This window comes from Squalius cephalus (assembly GCF_949319135.1).
Source record: "Squalius cephalus genome assembly, chromosome: 24".
In the NCBI taxonomy this organism is placed as follows: Eukaryota; Metazoa; Chordata; class Actinopteri; order Cypriniformes; family Leuciscidae; genus Squalius; species Squalius cephalus.
Window position 1 is genome coordinate 25,726,952 of NC_137145.1, and position 19,101 is coordinate 25,746,052.

At 37.0% G+C, this 19,101-nt stretch overlaps 1 protein-coding gene across 1 annotated transcript in view; it reads right to left on the reverse strand.

The window, feature by feature from the left end:
• The window catches only part of plppr1 (phospholipid phosphatase related 1), an 82,897-nt gene that overhangs the window by 19,956 nt on the left and 43,840 nt on the right, over nucleotides 1-19,101 (reverse strand). Inside the window, exon 3 of the mRNA XM_079862141.1 lies at nucleotides 1,034-1,222. Coding sequence (XP_079718267.1) covers nucleotides 1,034-1,222 — 189 coding nt within the window. The remainder of the gene's footprint in view (nucleotides 1-1,033; nucleotides 1,223-19,101) is intronic.

A 19,101-nucleotide genomic window follows, 5' to 3' on the forward strand; every position in this document is an offset into this window, starting at 1 on the left:
CTTTAGTTTATAAAGTATGGTAGTAGTATTTGCTGTACTGCTTTAATTTATGTACTGAGGAGATCATGAGGCTTGTTGAGAGGTGTGTTACTTATTTAGACCATCAGATTTTTGCCTGGACAACAATAAAACGAGCAATAAACCTCATATGAATATTACAGAGACTTGACAGTGGGTTTTTGAGCCAGTAACCGCCCACCCAAAACACCCAAGCTTCAGGTTCTGGAAACACACTTCACATTTTTTTCTGCAGTGAAAATAACCTCAGAATGGAAAATAAATCATAACAGTCTAAAAATAAAAGCTTAATTTCCTTCATTTAGTTTGGAGACTGATTGACCAAACCATAGTCAGAATCATGACAAGAATCAACACTAAATATGTTCATTTCAACCTACAGCACGTCAAGAATAATGACTTAAATTTCAGCGGTGGACTGTAGTTATTCTTGATAAAATGTACAATTAAATTATTATACACATCCTCAGGGTCTGTCTAATCTGTATAACTCCGAACAGCTTCATAGCACATTTGGCCCAAACAAAGGCTGTGAAACTGATCATCATTTTCAGCAAAAATGAAATATATTCACTCTAATTTTCTTTAGTGGTTGATGTTTTATGGCCCATGTGCCTATTAAAAGGATATGGGCCACTGCACAGAAACCCCACTCCGGAGATTACATTTAATTTCCCATTTATGTTTTACACTATAACACAAAAAAGCATGCATGTAGTATTTGAGTGTGTTGGTATTGCAGTGCCCTCTGGTGTTCATGTCCAACACATACAAGAAAACATACACTTTATTGAAGAATAAAAAATTATTTAAAAGGTAACACTTTACAATAAGGTTTAATTTGTTAATATTAGTTAACTTGATCTTTACCTCATTACCTTGTATAATGACTTACTTAAACTAAAAACCAAAATGTACGGAAAAAAAATTCTAAAAAGTAGACCTCAGTAATTAGCTAGTCAGTTAACTAGTTTGGAGGACTAGTCTTGGATGATCTTGAGCCATGTCTACTCACAATGGCAGTGGGCGCCGCTGCCACCACGCAGTAGAGGATGAGAGGAGGGATGAAGCTGCTCTCCTCCGGCCCGGGGTACGGCTTCATCAGGTCAGCATCATTACAGAAGAAGCCCTGCACATGGATCCCAAACGTGTCTGTGCATTCAAAGTAGTACGCCAGCAGCACCGTCCCGGCCATGATGACCAACTGGAAAGACAACAAAAAGAAACAAACTTCACATAAGTATCTGTCGAGATCTTTCACCATTTCACCGACACTTCTCAAAAATTGGTCTCATCTCCGCTCGGAAAACCTCTTGTAAGCAGCTGTGTCCATCTGTTTTTCTGTTTGCTTTAGCCCCACTTGGAAGTCATATTTGTATCCTCTTTCATTTCCAGCAGGGTTACATAAAGGGCCTTTCATGAAATATTTGAGACAGCATTGCAGAGAGTCCAGCCGAAGGCACAGTTTAGCCATGTTACCACCAAAATTACCCGGAACAATTTGTTCAGGGAACTTTTTTTCCCCCAAATCTGTTGCTTTCTGCATTCCCACCGTGGTCTAAAGTACCTTGAAGATTAGGCAAATTAGTCCGGTGACGTAGGACTGCACGCACCGCAAAATATTTAAAAAAATGGTGGATGAAATGAAATGCTGTGTGGAGTCAACCAATCAGCATGTTCAGCGCCAAGTCCCACCCCCGAGAGTTCCTGAACTTTGAAAAAGTACTACCTCACAAGCAGGGACTTTCTGAGGGGGACATTTTTAAACAGAACTTAATTGAGACCCTGGTTCCTGCGGTCGAAACACATGGAGTACCACCCCAAAGTTCCTAGTTCCTGTGGTGGAAACACGGCTTTGATTGACTTCCATAGTATGAAAAAAATGGTTACACCTTTTTTTACGGTGAAGTAGTACTTACTCAAATAAGTACTGAGAAATATTTAACTACATGTACTATATGTACATGCAGTTAAATGTACACTTACTATATAGTTATGAATAGGGTTAGAGTTTGGTTTAGGGTTAGTTACTTGTAATTATGCATAATTTATAGTAAGTACATGTAACTACGTTACCTTAAAATAAAGTTACCAAAAAAATACTATGGAAGTCAATTGGCATTCTTCAAAATATCTTCTTTTGTGTTCAACAGAACAAAGAACAAAGGTTTAGAACAACCTGGGTGAGTAAATGTTGACAATTTTTATTTTTGGGTGAACTATCCCTTTAAAGGGTAACTCAACCCCTGGTCAGAGCCTGACTCCACCCACTGGCAATATTTGAAAAATGCTGGAAAAGTGGGCAGAGCCCAGCGGAGGGGGGGGGGCGTGCACCTGAGACCAGTCTCTCTGTGGGCAAGGGCGTGGTGAGCTGGTACCTGCTTACGTCACGCAGTACCACAACATCCAATTCAACTGCAGTAGCCACCATTCAACCTGAAGAGGGCACCACTCGTTTTTACACCATATATTGTAGAATTAAAACACTTTATACCCAAATTTCAAAAAATGTACTTGAATCAATAAACTAATAAAGCCCCAGTCTTACAGATCATTAACTAAAAAAAGTTGTTTTAGGGTTTAGTTACCCTTTAAGGTAGTCTGGCTATCACCAGACCAAGCTCAATCTTTTAAGACTGAACATTAGTCTGGGATTCTGCTCTGTATTTTCTACTGCACAAGAGGCGTGATCAACGGGCATAGATCAAATGACTCTGTACGCAATTGGATAGTCCTTCAACCAGTCAGACCAACGATCCGGGTGACGTACTTTTTTTTCAGAGCAACGCGAAAAATACAAGCAGGAAATGTATAACCAAACGTGTTGATCAGCGGTTTGCAGAAGCAGTGATGGAATCCAGCGATTTATGCAGGTTATGCAAAAAAACAAAACATGAAAGTTAGTGGTATTTATACCCACTCGAGTGATTTGTTTGCTAAAAAGAAGCCATTGAGCATCGTCGAGAGGTTAAAAGAAATTGGACAGAGCCATAACGTTTTTTGGAATTGGATTGAATAGGATTAAACCCGCCAATAACGCGCCATGTGGATAAGCCAGTTTGTGATTGGTTCCCGCAAATTTGTAAAGGAAGCAGCAGAGATAAAAGTACAGGTTTCCAGCCTGAGCTGCAGGGCGAAATCAAATCGCCAGCAGATCAGGCTGGGTTTACCCAGTCTACATTTAAGGTATTGTAAAACACTTTTGCTGTTATTGAAGTTTAAGGGTGGGTTAAGGTGAAAGGGAAGTCTCAAAAGTGTAATTATAAATGTAATCACAGTATAGAAAAAAAGTAATTCTTGGGATTTAAGAATCGATATCGGTTCATCAAAATGAGAATAAATTAAAATCGAAAAATCATTATTTTCAACCCAACCTTAGTTTTCAAAACTGGCTTGTTTGGAGCGTTTGTTTTCGAAAGCTGACACTTTTTCTTCGTTAGTTTTTTTTTTTTTTTTTTTTCTTCAAGTCCCTGTTTCAGAACTAAGATCAACAAGTCTGAAAACGGTCTAAGATGAACGATGGGATTTAAGTACACAATTCTTTACTGCAATAAGTGTACAAATTCTGTTTCAACATTATTCTTACTCATATGCTGCCCCATAGTCCTCCCCAGCAAGTGCATGAAATTGTTTTAACCACTAGGCAACAACACCAACCTCTATCAAATCATAGGCCACACCACCACATCAGAAGTCATATCAGGACAGAAGAAGAGCATATTGAAAGCAGGTTGAATATTGTATTATTGCACTTCTCATACTCTGCTGCAATGTTGAGTTTGTGTTGTTTCAGACTCAATGTACTGAGTCAGCACCTCATTAGTATTTCATGAGGGACGTAGCATGATTCCTCATGCTTGCCTTAAGCGATAACATAAGGGCATCATACAGTGCCCGAAAAGGAAGCATGTCTAACCCAATTACAGTCGCTATTCACTGACATGGCACTTTTCTTTTAGTAGCTGAATTCAGAAAATCAGCCTCAAACTATAGGTGGAACATAAGGGTTATTCAAGGTAAGTATAAAATTAACACTTCACTGGAATAGACAGCCTTACAAAAAAGCACTTGAGGTAATATTAGGTAGCAATCCTATGCTACATTGCTTTGATACATACCATGGTACTGAATGATTACCGCAGTCATCAAGTGACATTTAGTGTCTTTAGCTACATTACTTTGAAAGGATTTCGGAACAGTGCTGCAATGTGAGTTGGAGGGAAGTAGTATTAGCTTGTTAGTTAGATACAGGATTCAATGTTATCTAGCTTGCCAGTGTTGTTAGCAAGTTATTTTAACAGCTAGCGCTAGCAAACATTTTTGTTACATAGCCAGCTGGCCAGTGTAATTATTCAAGGCTTTTCCACCATTGTGGCATGCACACCAATTTGAGTGTTTGTTTACCATCTCTATTTCTTGAGATTCGTGCTTTGCTCTTGACTTCCATTCGGCCTGAACGGGTACAAATCAGTGTTTAAGTCAGGTAATGAAGTGTAGTCCTTTACAGTTGAGCAGCAATGTTGTAAATTGGTGCATTTTAAAAGGATCTCATGTGAAGAAAGAAACTATTTTATGGAGTGACAATTTTGTATGAATTTTTGTATGAATTTGATGTGATTTATATGTAACTGTAAAAGTGTACATGAGGTTCCACCCCCTAAGAATAATCATCAGTGGGGTGTACAAATGAGATGACAACATTATACAAATTAGCCAAATATTCGCAAAACATAAAATAGTTACGGATTGCCATGAGTGTTGTGCATTTTCAAAGTATTCCACTTGTATGCAGTTACAAATCTGTGTATATTGGCTACTTTACAATGACTTTAAATGTGGCTAATCCAGATCAAAACGATCCATTTTTATATCCGTTTGATTGCAGGGCTCCAGACTGTGACCTTTTTTCTTGCTGGTGCGAGTAAATTTTGCTGGTGGTTGCACTGGTGCCACCATTTTACAGCATCAGCAGAACCTTCTGAGTTGTAATGTGAAAAAGTGCTTTTTCCACTTAGTCAAAGGGGGATGTAGCTTTGAATACAATTTTTGCTTTTCTGAATATATTGAAATTAAAAGTAAGTGACAATTTAAAATGTTATCTATTCTCAGAGAATAGGGATTTTTTTTTTTTGGTTTATGGAAGTACAGGAATAAACACAATGTTGTTTTGAACAATTTTATATTTAAGAATTGTATAGCCTACAATTTTTGTGAAGACTTTCAAAGAAATTAATAAAATGAGATTACATCAAATCAGTCACAAGTGAATTAAAAGTACTCATGTACGATAAGTTGGGGTTACTTATTTTTTTCAATGCAACAAGCTTCCTCAATTTGAGTAGACGGAACTCAAAAAAACTTGTTAGTTTTAAGTTAAGTAGATTGAAATTAAGTAATTGCAATTTGATTAGATTAAGTTAGTCCAACTTAAAATAACTAGTTATCACAACACATTTTCTTTTGTTTCATTAACTTTTACTTGCCAGAGTAACTTGGAAATATCAAAATCCACATTATTTAATTTTTTCAATTGTATTTACTTAATAATTTTAAGGCAGCGGGTTTCATCAAAAAAAAAATTAAGTAAAGTCAACTGATCACTTTTTACAGTGTAACTGATAAGAGCTGCCATTTTTGTTGTGGGCCGTGACACCGTTACTACACCGTGCTGGAGATCCTGTGAGAAAGCGCTTAAATTCACCGCAGTATTAATAACACCGTAGCGAGATCTAGTGGGAAGCATTCAAATTCAGCGCAGAATTATCTGTTATAAACCATATCAGATTAAACAGAGCTGATGTGGAAACCAGGAGAAAAATTGTGCCATGAACGAACAAGTTATAGAAGGCTTTTCAATCCATAAATCACCAATAATCCCCATGGATTTAATGTAGTAACGCTAACTGTAACCATGGTATTGTGGCAGAAATAGTTAATGTTTTTACTTCATTACTGTAGTTTCAGGGTTCGTACAACCTTTTAAAAAAAGTGAAATTCAAGGACTTTCAAGTGCTTGATACTTTTTCCAGCATTTTCAAAGCTCTAAATGTTATTTTTAATGTGATGAGTAGCATAAGCCCGTAAAATTCTTTACAAATTCTTGACCAAAAATAAGCAAAAAAAAAAAAAAAAAAATAATAATAATTGTAGAACTCAGTGGCACCGGTTGTACTGCTCTCAAATGTTAGTCTGGAGCACTGAAAAAAATAAATCTGAGTGGATGTAAATGTTATGCAATTTAAATGTGTGATATTAACAATAAAATGTTAAGTTTGTGTCTTTAAATTAATATATATAGTTTTTAATTAATCTGCATTTGTTCAAAACACAAGACAATGTGCATTTTTTTCCTTTACAAAATTAATCTAAGTAATCCCAGCCAATCTTTTTAGGTACACACACATGACAAACAATACCATGTTTTATTTACTCAGTACAAAAAAATTACTCCACTTCCTGTTTTATTGGTCTGGAAACCCCTCGCATTCCAAACGAAGAGGAACACGCGGACTGAACTTAAGGTAAGAATAAAGTTAGCAAAGTAACAGTTAATGTTACTTGGGTTTGGTACATTCTTTACAGTTTTCGAATTGTTTGACAAAAACAAGGCTTTAAATGTAATTTGAAGAATACGCTGTTGTAGGCCTACGTGGATTTTCTAATTAGTGTTACCATGTGGCTACTCTGGCAGGTGGCTATAGTTGCTTTACTTATATACTTATATAGACCTTATGCGCCAGAGAAACGAGGGCGCCGCCATCTTTAGAATATTGTCTCTGAACTTCTCAATCAATCAATCAATCAATGTTTATTTATAAAGCACAATTTAAAAACAACCGAAGTTGACCAAAGTGCTGTACACACAAAGAGAGAAAAAAGAAAATAATAAAAAGACTAGTAATGATAAAATGTAAGAATAAAACACAGAAACACAACACCAGTTGTAAAATGGGTATAACACACGAAAATAAAATCATAAATCAGCGAGTCAAGATATATTAAATGCCAAAGAAAATAAATAAGTCTTAAGAGAAGACTTAAAGGCCGATAGAGTTGGGGCAATTCTGATATGGACCGGGAGACTATTCCATAATTTAGGGCCGATGGCAGAGAAGGCACGATCTCCTCTATTTTTTAATCTAGTCCTCGGAACTTGCAGTAGACCAGAATTAGCTGATCTAAGTGACCTTGACTGAGCGTAAGGGTGTAGCAGGTCTGACAAATACTGTGGTGCCTCATTATGAATGGATTTAAAAACAAACAATAGAATTTTAAAATTAATTCTATATTTGACCGGCAGCCAATGTAGTGAGATCAAGATTGGCATGATCTTGAAATCAAAAGGTACCATACCAGTATGGAGACATTTATTAATTAAAGACAACAGGTCAGGGCCAACAGTCTCAATAACTTGCCCAAGGAAACGAGATGGAATGACATCGTTGGGACACATAGTTGGTTTCAAAAGAGACATAGTCTCGATCAGAGAATTGAGGTTAACAGACTCAAAGACAGACCAGGTGGAAGAGGAGAGTGGAACATCAGACAGTTTATACGCCGAAATACACAATGAAGATGTAATTTTGGAGATCTTGTCATTAAAATATGTTGCAAAGTCCTCACAAAAAGAGACAGATGCTTCAGGGAATAAATTAACCTTTGGATGGAGAACAGATTCGATGGTGGAAAATAGAATATTTGGCTTACGACTATTCCGTATGATTAAGTTTGAAAGGTATCTACTTTTAGCAACCTTAGCAGCTCGTTGAAAGGCAGAAAGAGAATCCCTTAAAATTTCATATGAAACTTGTAATCGGTCTTTTTTCCATTTGCGTTCTGCCCTTCGACAGGTCTGTCTGAGTGAACGAGTAATATCATTATGCCAAGGTAATGAATTATGCTTGCTTTTTTTCTCTTTTAGAGGTGCGATAGAATTTAAGCCGTTCATTCATAAATACGCAATATCGCTGTGAAAATACAGACCGGAAGTCAAAAGACAACGAGCGCAGCACTGAAAAGGGGCGGGGCTACATAATGTCTATACCAGGGGTGCCCAATCCTGCTCCTGCCGATCGACTGTCCTGCACAGTTCATCTCCAACCCTAATCAAACACACCTGTAGCAATCAATTAAGGTCTTCGGGTTCACTTGAAAATTAAAGACAGGTGTGTTTTATTAGGGTTGGAGATGAACTGTGCAGGACAGTCAATCGGTAGGAGCAGGATTGGGCACCCCTGGTCTATACTATACACTCATGGCTCTCTCCACATAAATATTTTTCAATTCACACAAGATTGTTATTGTTTATGAATGTAGGCAAATCCATGTGAAAACAAATTGGCTTAAAATCACAACACCGCTCAAAACTACCACAGCAACCACGTAACCCCCCCCCCCCCCAAATCCCGACAACACACAACACATTCTTCAAGTGACTTTCGGGCACAAATTGTACATAAGTATATAGATCAAAACTACCACAGCAACCACGTAATCCCACCCAGATTTCTGTTCAGAGGGAGAGCAAAGAGCTATATGCATTCTTCAACATTAGCAAGCAAAAAGTATGTTAACTTCTCTCTGGTATATTTCACAGGTTTGTGATGACGACGATGCTGCAGCCATCCAAGAGGCCATCACTTCATTTGTACTCAACATCTTTGTGGTCAGCAAAGCCAGGGATGGAGGTCTCGAGAAGCAAGCTGGAATAGCCAATCGAGGGAGCAGAGGTCCTTTTTGGTATTCCCAGTGTAGCACATGCTTGCACCTACCTAATGGGCCTTCTTTATGCCTTGGAACTAAGCTATCCAAAAAAACTGAAATACAGCTTTGAGGATCTTCCTGGAGCTTGAGGATGTTAACAAAAACATGTCCTCCAAAATCCATGATCTCAAGATCATCTCACTGGCCTAAAAACCATACAGACATTGTTGAAGGTAGAGGGTTTGAGTTAGGTCCCTCTGTTAAGTTTTACAGTTTAATTTCTCAGGTTCTCCTAAAGCACTTTCTAGTTGCACTACTGCATTTTTATATAGGGACTATGTTTGTGAGTCTGTTAATGTTTAAGGTGCAGTTGAAGGAAAGATGACAGTTAAGAAGTCAGAAACGTTACTCATGGAAAATATATTGCACAATGCGAACTTATTTTAATAGAAACCCAAAGAAACTGAAATGTAGGTTTCTTAGAAGATCTCCATTTTCACACGGGGATCATATTTGTGAGCGTGTTGTTTTAAAGTCTTAGAGTATGTTACTGTACAGGACTGAAAAACACAATTGTATAGAATATATTCTATAAATGTATTTTTTTTATTGAAAGTGTCCTTACTGAAAGTGTTGAAATGTAGTTAAACATCCGGTTGGTAGGTTGAGACTGACAGATGTCCATTTCATATTACGGTCAACCCTTGGCCACAGCATGCATATCTTGAGATATGCATGCTGCAAGATGTATTGAGTGGATTAAGGGGAAGTTTTGAGACCATATTCCTGAAGACAATAAAGCCTGTCAACTTTCACTTAATGAGCTTTCCTCTAGCACCATCATGAAGCACAATTTTCTATTGTACACAATGTCTCAACCTGTGAGGTGGATATATTTTATTATACTTTTTTTTTATACTGACCGTGTCAGTTTTTACTATCAAATGGCCAAAATGTCAGCTTAATGTAATGTAATAACTAGATTTCCATATTTGATGAGTACATTCTACTGGCATTCTGTTTACAAGTACCAGTATTGAACTAGTAAATAGTAGTAAAAAATTAACTATTTGCATTTATCCCACTTGAAATTTGTAATATGGACATATAAGAATTAAGTTGGATTCAATCAAAAATACACATTTAGAACTCTTAAAGTTATGTAGATCACACACACACAAAAATTAAGCTAAAATTAAGTTGACTTTATGTGCAAATTTAATTTCAACAAACAGAAAAAATTAAGTAGTTTGTACAAAGACTAGTCTTGTTGGAACTACGTAATAAAATTATGCAAAAAACAAAAATCATATTTTTTAAGTAAATCAAGCAGAGAATTTTTATCAGTGAGCCCTACTGTATTTTATTATTTATACTTTTGTTTTTAACCCACTGATCCAGCATGATGCTTTGTTATATTACATTTTAATGCTTTCTATTTATAGATTTATAAATATTTATATTTACTATTTATAATTACTGTAGCAAGACACATTATTTGTTCCAAATATATGTTGAACTATTGCCCTGTGAATGCACAGAATGTCAATACAGTGTACATGTGGGTAATAAAGTATTTCCAAGAACATGAAAGTGTTTTTCTTATAAACCCTAAGGACTGAACACAGTACACTTAATAGCGCTTTACAACAAAGAGCTCTGAGCAAATCCCATGAAGATGAAAATCCAGAAAAACACTGCACTACAAACAACACCAAGATCTCTCCCTAGAGCTTATTAAACAGGCTTTTATATGACGGAAGGAAAGGCTGCCCTACAAATAAGTAATATCCGTCACTCTCATGGACTGAGTTTTAACATTTCCGACATGGTCTAATTTTAGGGCCTGAGCAACTGAGGACCCTATTGAAACTGCTCAGTTTATTGTCCAGTATATTTCTTTTCATTTTCTGCACTTGCAAATATGTCATTCCATCTGCGTATTATGTCAATTTGATACTGTCATGATAGAGCCAATATTAACATATTTAGTAATTAAAAATGACAATTCATTTGAAAGACTAAGCAATAACCTTGCAAAAAATAAAATAAATAATAAAATAAAATTACTTATGGGAATAAAAATACCTGAAAAGAATATACTTAAATGCAAAATAAATGTAATGTTTTCAGACAATTGCATGCAATTAAATGAAAAATGTATTATAGTTTACATTTATATTAAATGAAATTAGCTGAACTTTAGACTGCTTTTTTGACCCATTAAGTGGGACATCATAATTTTCATAATTATTACTTCTGTTATCTTTGAAATATGGTTAAAGTTACTGTACTGACAAGCATTTATGGTAAACTAAAATATAACGTTATGTCTATTGAACTTTGGATGTCATGTTTTTCAATTTATTTGTAATTAAACATTTGTAATGATAAAGTTTTAATTTAGTCATTTTTAAATACAGTATATTTTACCTTTTAATGTAATATCAAATAACACACAAGTTAAAAAAGTACTTTACATGTGCTTTAGAATGTTAGTCAACACAAAAGAAAAGTACGGCAAAAGATTAAAGGGCACCTATTATGACCCTTTTCACAAGATGTAAAATAAGTCTCTGATGTCCCCAGAGTATGTATGTGAAGTTTTAGCTCAAAATACCCAACAGATATTTTTTTACAGCATGTTTAAATTGTTATTTTTTGGGGCTCAGAAAAACATGCTGTTTTAGTGTGTATCCCTTTAAATGCAAATTAACTGCTGCTGCCGGCCCAGGGGGCGGAGCCTCACGAGCTCGTGCTTCAGTCAGGACAATCTCATCTGATAATATCAGAACAGAAACTCTCAGTAGCGGTGTTCATTTCGACTCGGAGTCGGACAATAATGCCCACAGAGCCAGAGATTACTGTATGAAGGTTGAACAGGTAGTTTAGCTTAATTATGGTTATAACTTATTTGTCATCTGCTTTTATCCACTATTAATACAAGCCTGCTGTAGCAGACCCTGTACGAATGATGACCAAAATATACTGATGAGTTCAGTGAAGTTTATTGTACATCACACAAAAGATGAAGCGTTAGTTTTACTCCAGAGAATCACTGTAAGAGCAGCTAAATAAACACAGTATAAGATGTGAGCATTAAAGTCTTATCCATAAACTCTCTCTCCCTTTCATTAGCATGGAACATACACAGCGAAGTACACAAAACACTCGTTACAACTAACAGTAAACAAATATATACACACCTTTTCAGTCTGTGCTTAATAAACTGGTAGACTGTAAATCCGTAAAACTATTCGATGAGCTGTCATAAAGTGCACGCTCTCACTTTCACTTCTGCCGTGATCAGTCACGTTAGGACTGTCGCTCCGGAGACTGTAAGCTTGATCACGAACAGTTGGTCCAGATCCATCCTCGAGTAACAATGGGAGTAAATGAAGACTGATATGTTCATTCTTACATCCATCAACAAAACACCTCAATCGCTTAGGAGACATTCTTGTCTACAGCCATAGACATCATATAGATAGATGCCCTATCGACCGCTACTGCCTATTGGCGCGGTCGAGCCGTAGGGCCGCCATCTTATCAACCCAACATCAAAATCAAATTATTTTATAAATCACACACTATAAATATGATAAAGAAACAGAAACAGATAGTTGCAGTAAAGTAAAATATTTTAATAAGTTGAAGAAACGTGTGTGTATTACATTGCTTCCTGATATCATGTGCGCAAACACAAATAACCTATATATTATATATACACTCACCTAAAGGATTATTAGGAACACCATACTAATACTGTGTTTGACCCCCTTTCGCCTTCAGAACTGCCTTAATTCTACGTGGCATTGATTCAACAAGGTGCTGAAAGCATTCTTTAGAAATGTTGGCCCATATTGATAGGATAGCATCTTGCAGTTGATGGAGATTTGTGGGATGCACATCCAGGGCACGAAGCTCCCGTTCCACCACATCCCAAAGATGCTCTATTGGGTTGAGATCTGGTGACTGTGGGGGCCATTTTAGTACAGTGAACTCATTGTCATGTTCAAGAAACCAATTTGAAATGATTCGAGCTTTGTGACATGGTGCATTATCCTGCTGGAAGAAGCCATCAGAGGATGGGTACATGGTGGTCATAAAGGGATGGACATGGTCAGAAACAATGCTCAGGTAGGCCGTGGCATTTAAACAATGCCCAATTGGCACTAAGGGGCCTAAAGTGTGCCAAGAAAACATCCCCCACACCATTACACCACCACCACCAGCCTGCACAGTGGTAACAAGGCATGATGGATCCATGTTCTCATTCTGTTTACGCCAAATTCTGACTCTACCATCTGAATGTCTCAACAGAAATCGAGACTCATCAGACCAGGCAACATGTTTCCAGTCTTCAACTGTCCAATTTTGGTGAGCTTGTGCAAATTGTAGCCTCTTTTTCCTATTTGTAGTGGAGATGAGTGGTACCCGGTGGGGTCTTCTGCTGTTGTAGCCCATCCGCCTCAAGGTTGTGCGTGTTGTGGCTTCACAAATGCTTTGCTGCATACCTCGGTTGTAACGAGTGGTTATTTCAGTCAAAGTTACTCTTCTATCAGCTTGAATCAGTCGGCCCATTCTCCTCTGACCTCTAGCATCAACAAGGCATTTTCGCCCCCACAGGACTGCCGCATACTGGATGTTTTTCCCTTTTCACACCATTCTTTGTAAACCCTAGAAATGGTTGTGCATGAAAATCCCAGTAACTGAGCAGATTGTGAAATACTCAGACCGGCCTGTCTGGCACCAACAACCATGCCACGCTCAAAATTGCTTAAATCACCTTTCTTTCCCATTCTGACATTCAGTTTGGAGTTCAGGAGATTGTCTTGACCAGGACCACACCCCTAAATGCATTGAAGCAACTGCCATGTGATTGGTTGATTAGATAATTGCATTAATGAGAAATTGAACAGGTGTTCCTAATAATCCTTTAGGTGAGTGTATATATATATATATATATACATACATACATACATATATATACACTGTATATATATATATATATATATATATATATATATATATATATTAGGGGTGTAACGGTACACAAAAATCACGGTTCGGTACGTACCTCGGTTTTAAAGTCACGGTTCGGTTTATTTTCGGTACAGTAAGGGAAAGAAATGCAAACATTAAACTGCAGGTTGTTTATTACTATAAACTTTTTTTAACAATTTGTTTACACTTTTTTAAACACTTTTTAATAAAATATAATAAAATAGATATAAAATAAAAAAAAAAGAATAAGAAATAAAATACTGCTGCAAAGTTCTCCACTAAATAAAATACTCTCAGTCTCAAACCAATATCACATAATAAGATATAATGAAAAATATAAATAAATAACTATGATTACAGTGCAGCATTACCAATCCCAGCTTGTAGGCCTGCTCATATTTAAAAATTAAGGCTGGGAATCGATAAAAAAAAAAAAAGAACTAATTAATTGCACAATTTGCTGTAATTAATTGCAATTCCTCCAAGCTTGTAATCATCAATAATTAAACTTATAATCACCTAATTAAATGAAACACGGGGAAAAAAGGAACAGAAAATAGCCCTATATTAAAATAATATTAAACATAAATATATCAATGTATTATTATTTTTCAATAATCAATCAACATAATCAATTTAAGATTTTTTTTTTTTTTTCACTTTTTTAATAATTATCAAAATAAAATATAGTCCAAAGCTATTATTACCAGAGCATGTGATCAGAGCAGGTCATTTTACCATTTTTGCCAGCATAACTAAACCAGCTCAGCAAACAGAAGTGTACTACTGAGAAATTTCACCTGTTTTGGGTGTTTTGATGGTTTTGAGTGTTTGGGCCGTTAACGACAGAGCAGAACGCGCAGCGCAAACACGGACTCGAACATTGAGCAGAGAGCGCAGCGGGCCGACACACACACACACACACACACACACGAAACTGAGAGTGCGGCGGCGCACACGGAGCGGAAAAGCTTTTTTTCGCCCTGCAGTCTATTTTATTGGTTTAGGTTACAGTGACGACGGGTAAAACACTGGTAAAACATTAGAATCAGCTGCAGGGCGGGATTTGCGCTGAACGCGGAGACTTCCGCCACTTAATATGTTCGTGTAGAAACACGAAAATGTACCTATGTTCCGCACACAAAATATTGCATTCAGTCATTCGGTACACACGTGCACCGAACCGAAAGCCCTGTACCGAAACGGTTCGGTACGAATACACGTACCGTTACACCCCTAATATATATATATATATATATATATATATACACATATTATATATGTATATATATATATATAAAAGACTCAAATGCACCCAAAAAGAATATTGAAGTTTGATGCGTTGCCACGGCAACAGTATCTAAGATATCAATAATCCTTTCACAGGCCTACATCTGCCATGTGTTTACATTATACACAAAGTTTGAAGCAAATCGGGTAAAAATAAGAGGGTGATTTCAAAGCATTTTGTAAATGACACACTTCCTGCTGCCAGTTGGTGGCGCTATAACTTTGACTCACAATCGTTACATCCATGTGATCGGCCTCTTACAACGAACACACTGCTGAAGTTTAATCAAGATCAGTTAATGTATGCAGAAGTTATAACACACTTCCTGTTTCCATTATTCGCCATAAATTCGTTTCCTCGCCACGGCCAAACCATTCGAGATATCAAAAATCCCCTGCCAATTTTTCATCCTCAATGTCTTGACTTCATGCACACCGTGTTTGGTGGCAATAAGGTGAATTCTCTAGGAGAAGTGTTTCAAATTCCACAGCATGTGTTTCCAAACAACCCTAAATAGCTGACTTCCTGTTGGGCTGGCGTAAAACTTAGAGCATGAAAGTTGTTCGGCCCGATGAGATCTATATGTGTGCCGAGTTTCATATTATTACATACAAGCGTGTTTGATTTATGGACCAAGTTTTCGGACCCCGTTCCAGGGGGGCGCTGTCGAGCCTCCCTGCCACGCCCGTGTCCCAGCTTCAGCCCGGCCCTAATGGCCGCGGGTTCTGACCTGTGTGCAAAGTTTCAAGAGTTTTTGAGCATGTTAAGGGCCCCAAAAGTGCCTGAATAGTCGTAAGAAAAATAATAATAAAGAATAATCCTAACGAAAACAATAGGGCCTTCGCCCTTTCAGGGCTTTGGCCCTAAATATAGAATCCTAAGGAAAACAATAGGGCCTTCGCCCTTTCAGGGCTTGGGCCCTATTTACCTTGTAAATTTTTTGAACGAGTTGACACAACAACATACCAATTATGCATGTCATCTGGTCACTCCCACTGCTGATGCTTCCTGTAGGTCCAGGTTATAGAAGTCAGTGAACTTGCCTGGCAGTCAATCAGTCGAGTCAGTAGTCGGGCTACTGTTAATGGGGGAATTACATTTTAACTAGTTTGTCTGTTGTCTTAAAGGGAGGCCTTCAGTAATGAGCGTCTGTCCTTCAGGCTTCTAGGACCTGAAGTCCAGGAGAAAATGCAGGTAGGTGCATTTTTGTATTGCTTTGTTGAAGCCTTCCATGACATATTGTGAAGGAACAAGCTGACAGGCCATTTGTATTAAACTCTTGGTATACTTTGACTTACAAATACTCAAATGTAGATGTAAGAGAATTGGAGTAGATTCTAACAAAATTCATTCAGATTTGATCTTTTCTCATAACCAAACTAGACTAGAGTTGTATAGAGTTGAGTGCATTCCTTACATCTGTAAAACTGATATAATGAATTTGGGGAGGAAATGTTAATTGAGTAAGAACAGGAAACAGTATGTGAACAGTATACTAGGACTTGCAATCATTTGAGTTCAAATGTGATGATGTAATGGTACAAATGTTAATTTGCATGTGTTATAAGAGGAAGAGGTAGATCATTTATATGTCCCTGCCATGTTCCTGCCATCTCAAACAAGTGTAGGATATAGCGTTTCATACATTTTATTTTAAATAAAAGTAATAATTCAAGTAATTAATGTTTCGATTTGTTTTATTTTTTGTGAGCAAAGAATTGACAAGGTAAGGTTATTCATATGTATGAATACGATGATCAAATTGTACTTATTTGATCTGAAAAACCTATATACTGTACAGTTACAAGAAAAAGTATGTGAACCCCTTGCAGAAAATGTGAATAATTTTAACAAAATAAGAGCGCATACAAAATGCATGTTTTTTATGTTGTAATTTATTTTAAATGACCCCGTTCAAAAGTTTATGTACCCTTGATTCTTAATACTGTGTCTCATTACCTGGGTGACTTTTGTTTTTGTTTTGTGATGGTTCTTGAGTCCCTTGCTTGTCCTGAGCAGTTAAACTGGTTGTAAGACTGGATAAACTGGAAGAAAGGACTACTCTCTGGGAAAACAATGGAAATTGACATTTGAACTCTCTTGCTATATTACCATCCCCATTCAAGACATGATCACACTTGAGTTGATCACCTCCCAATTTACACATCATTCCCTTCACCCATCCCTACCTGAATAATTAAAAGTTTTTACTTTTTAATTCAGCTAAGATTACCTCTTGAGTACTTACTAAAAATATATACTTTGCAAGGTGTACTGCATATGTATGTTTATGTTATCAAAGAATCCAGTTCTTCAGGTTTTGTAAAACACTTCTGCAATTTACAAAATATTTTGTGTTGCATTGTTTTAGGTACACCAACCCATTCATTTATGAAACTGATCCAAAGAGACCACTTCAGGATGACAGACATTGATGACGAGCAGCGAATTTTAAGGATTCTTTCATGGAACGTAAACGGTTTCAATCGCAAACGAAATGAGGTTCTTCGTCATTTAAGTCTTCTAAAGGCTGATGTAGTCTTTCTCCAAGAAACTCATGTGGGTCCAGATAGAATCTACTCAACTGGGAGTATCAAAATTCAAGATTTAGGATGTGATTACAACATGGCGGCATTCACTGTATTTAAAGGAAGTTCCCGCGGGGTGACCGTCCTGTTCAAAAAGAACCTCGGATGTGGTGGTTTCAATGTCAATGGTGACGGAAAGGGAAGATTCATAATTATCTCATGTCAAATTTGGGGGCATGATTTTGTATTCATCAATGTGTATAACTCAAATGATGAAAAAATTAGGTTTACGGAGTTCACACAAATTGCGACCCACATCCTGTCGTCGACGTACCTGGTGGTCGGTGGGGATTTCAACACAGTCATGGATGCCGAACTTGATAAAACATCAAATTTACGAAACCGAAGTCACCGAAAGTCTTTCGATTATTTCCAAAATTTTTTGGAAACCTTAAGCTTAGTGGATGTCTGGCGGTGTCTTTACCCGGAGGCAAAAAGCTTTACGTATTTTGATGGGAAAGGTCAGTCGAGACTAGACTACTTCATTTTTAGCAAAGTCACAATTTATCAAGCGTAACTGCTTGCAACATTCACGAGAGGCCAATGTACTCGGATAAAGAAGAGTACATTTCTGATCACGCCCCATTGTCCATTCAAATTCAGACACGTGGACCAAAATGGCAGTTTGATTCTTGTCTTCTTGAAGATAAAGCATGTATGGAACAACTCTCAAGCACAATAAAGAAAATTTCACAAATAAATACCAGAAAGAAAGAATACCTGTGGCCAGGAGTGAAGGTCAGGCTTATATGTGAGGCAATAGTTTTGCAAAGAAGCCTAAAACCATCAAGATGTTCAGATACGACTGAATTTCCTCGAGAGGTTGAACACATGGACCAAGGAGGTAGATATTTTCCCTCTCATTTTAAGATGTAAAATTAATTAATAATGGTTTTAACATAATTTCTTTTTTAGGGTGTCCAAATTCAGAATCATCCACAGAGGTTCTTCAAACACCAAATACTTCATCTGAGAGTCTTCTGAACTTCTTGAATCATTTACACCAAACTGAGAGATTTGATGACGTAAAATCCATCCTGATCACCGTTCTAAACGAACCAGTTTCGAGAAAAGAGATTCTGGTTGCTATACTGTCCCTGCCTCAGTCTGAAAGTCTATCAGCAGATGGGCTTACAGTGCATTTCTATAAGCATTATGCTTGTAAAATTACTGACCTCTTACAAGCATTTTTCAATCAAATCTTCGACCTAAAGCCAATTAAACCTGCAGTTTTTCAATCGCTCAACTATGACAAATACGATCACACCTACAGCTATGATATTCACTATCACTGCAGTCCGATGAAAATAATTAATGTGGATTATAAAATTCTGGCTTTGATTCTGGCAGCGAGGTTGAATGGCGTTATTAAACACATTTTAAGTCCAGGTCAAAGCAAACAACACAGTTCTGTTCAGCACTGCATCAGTGCTCAAATCCCAGTGCTAATTATTTCATTAAAACTAGATCCAGTTGCACTGAAGTGGCCGTATT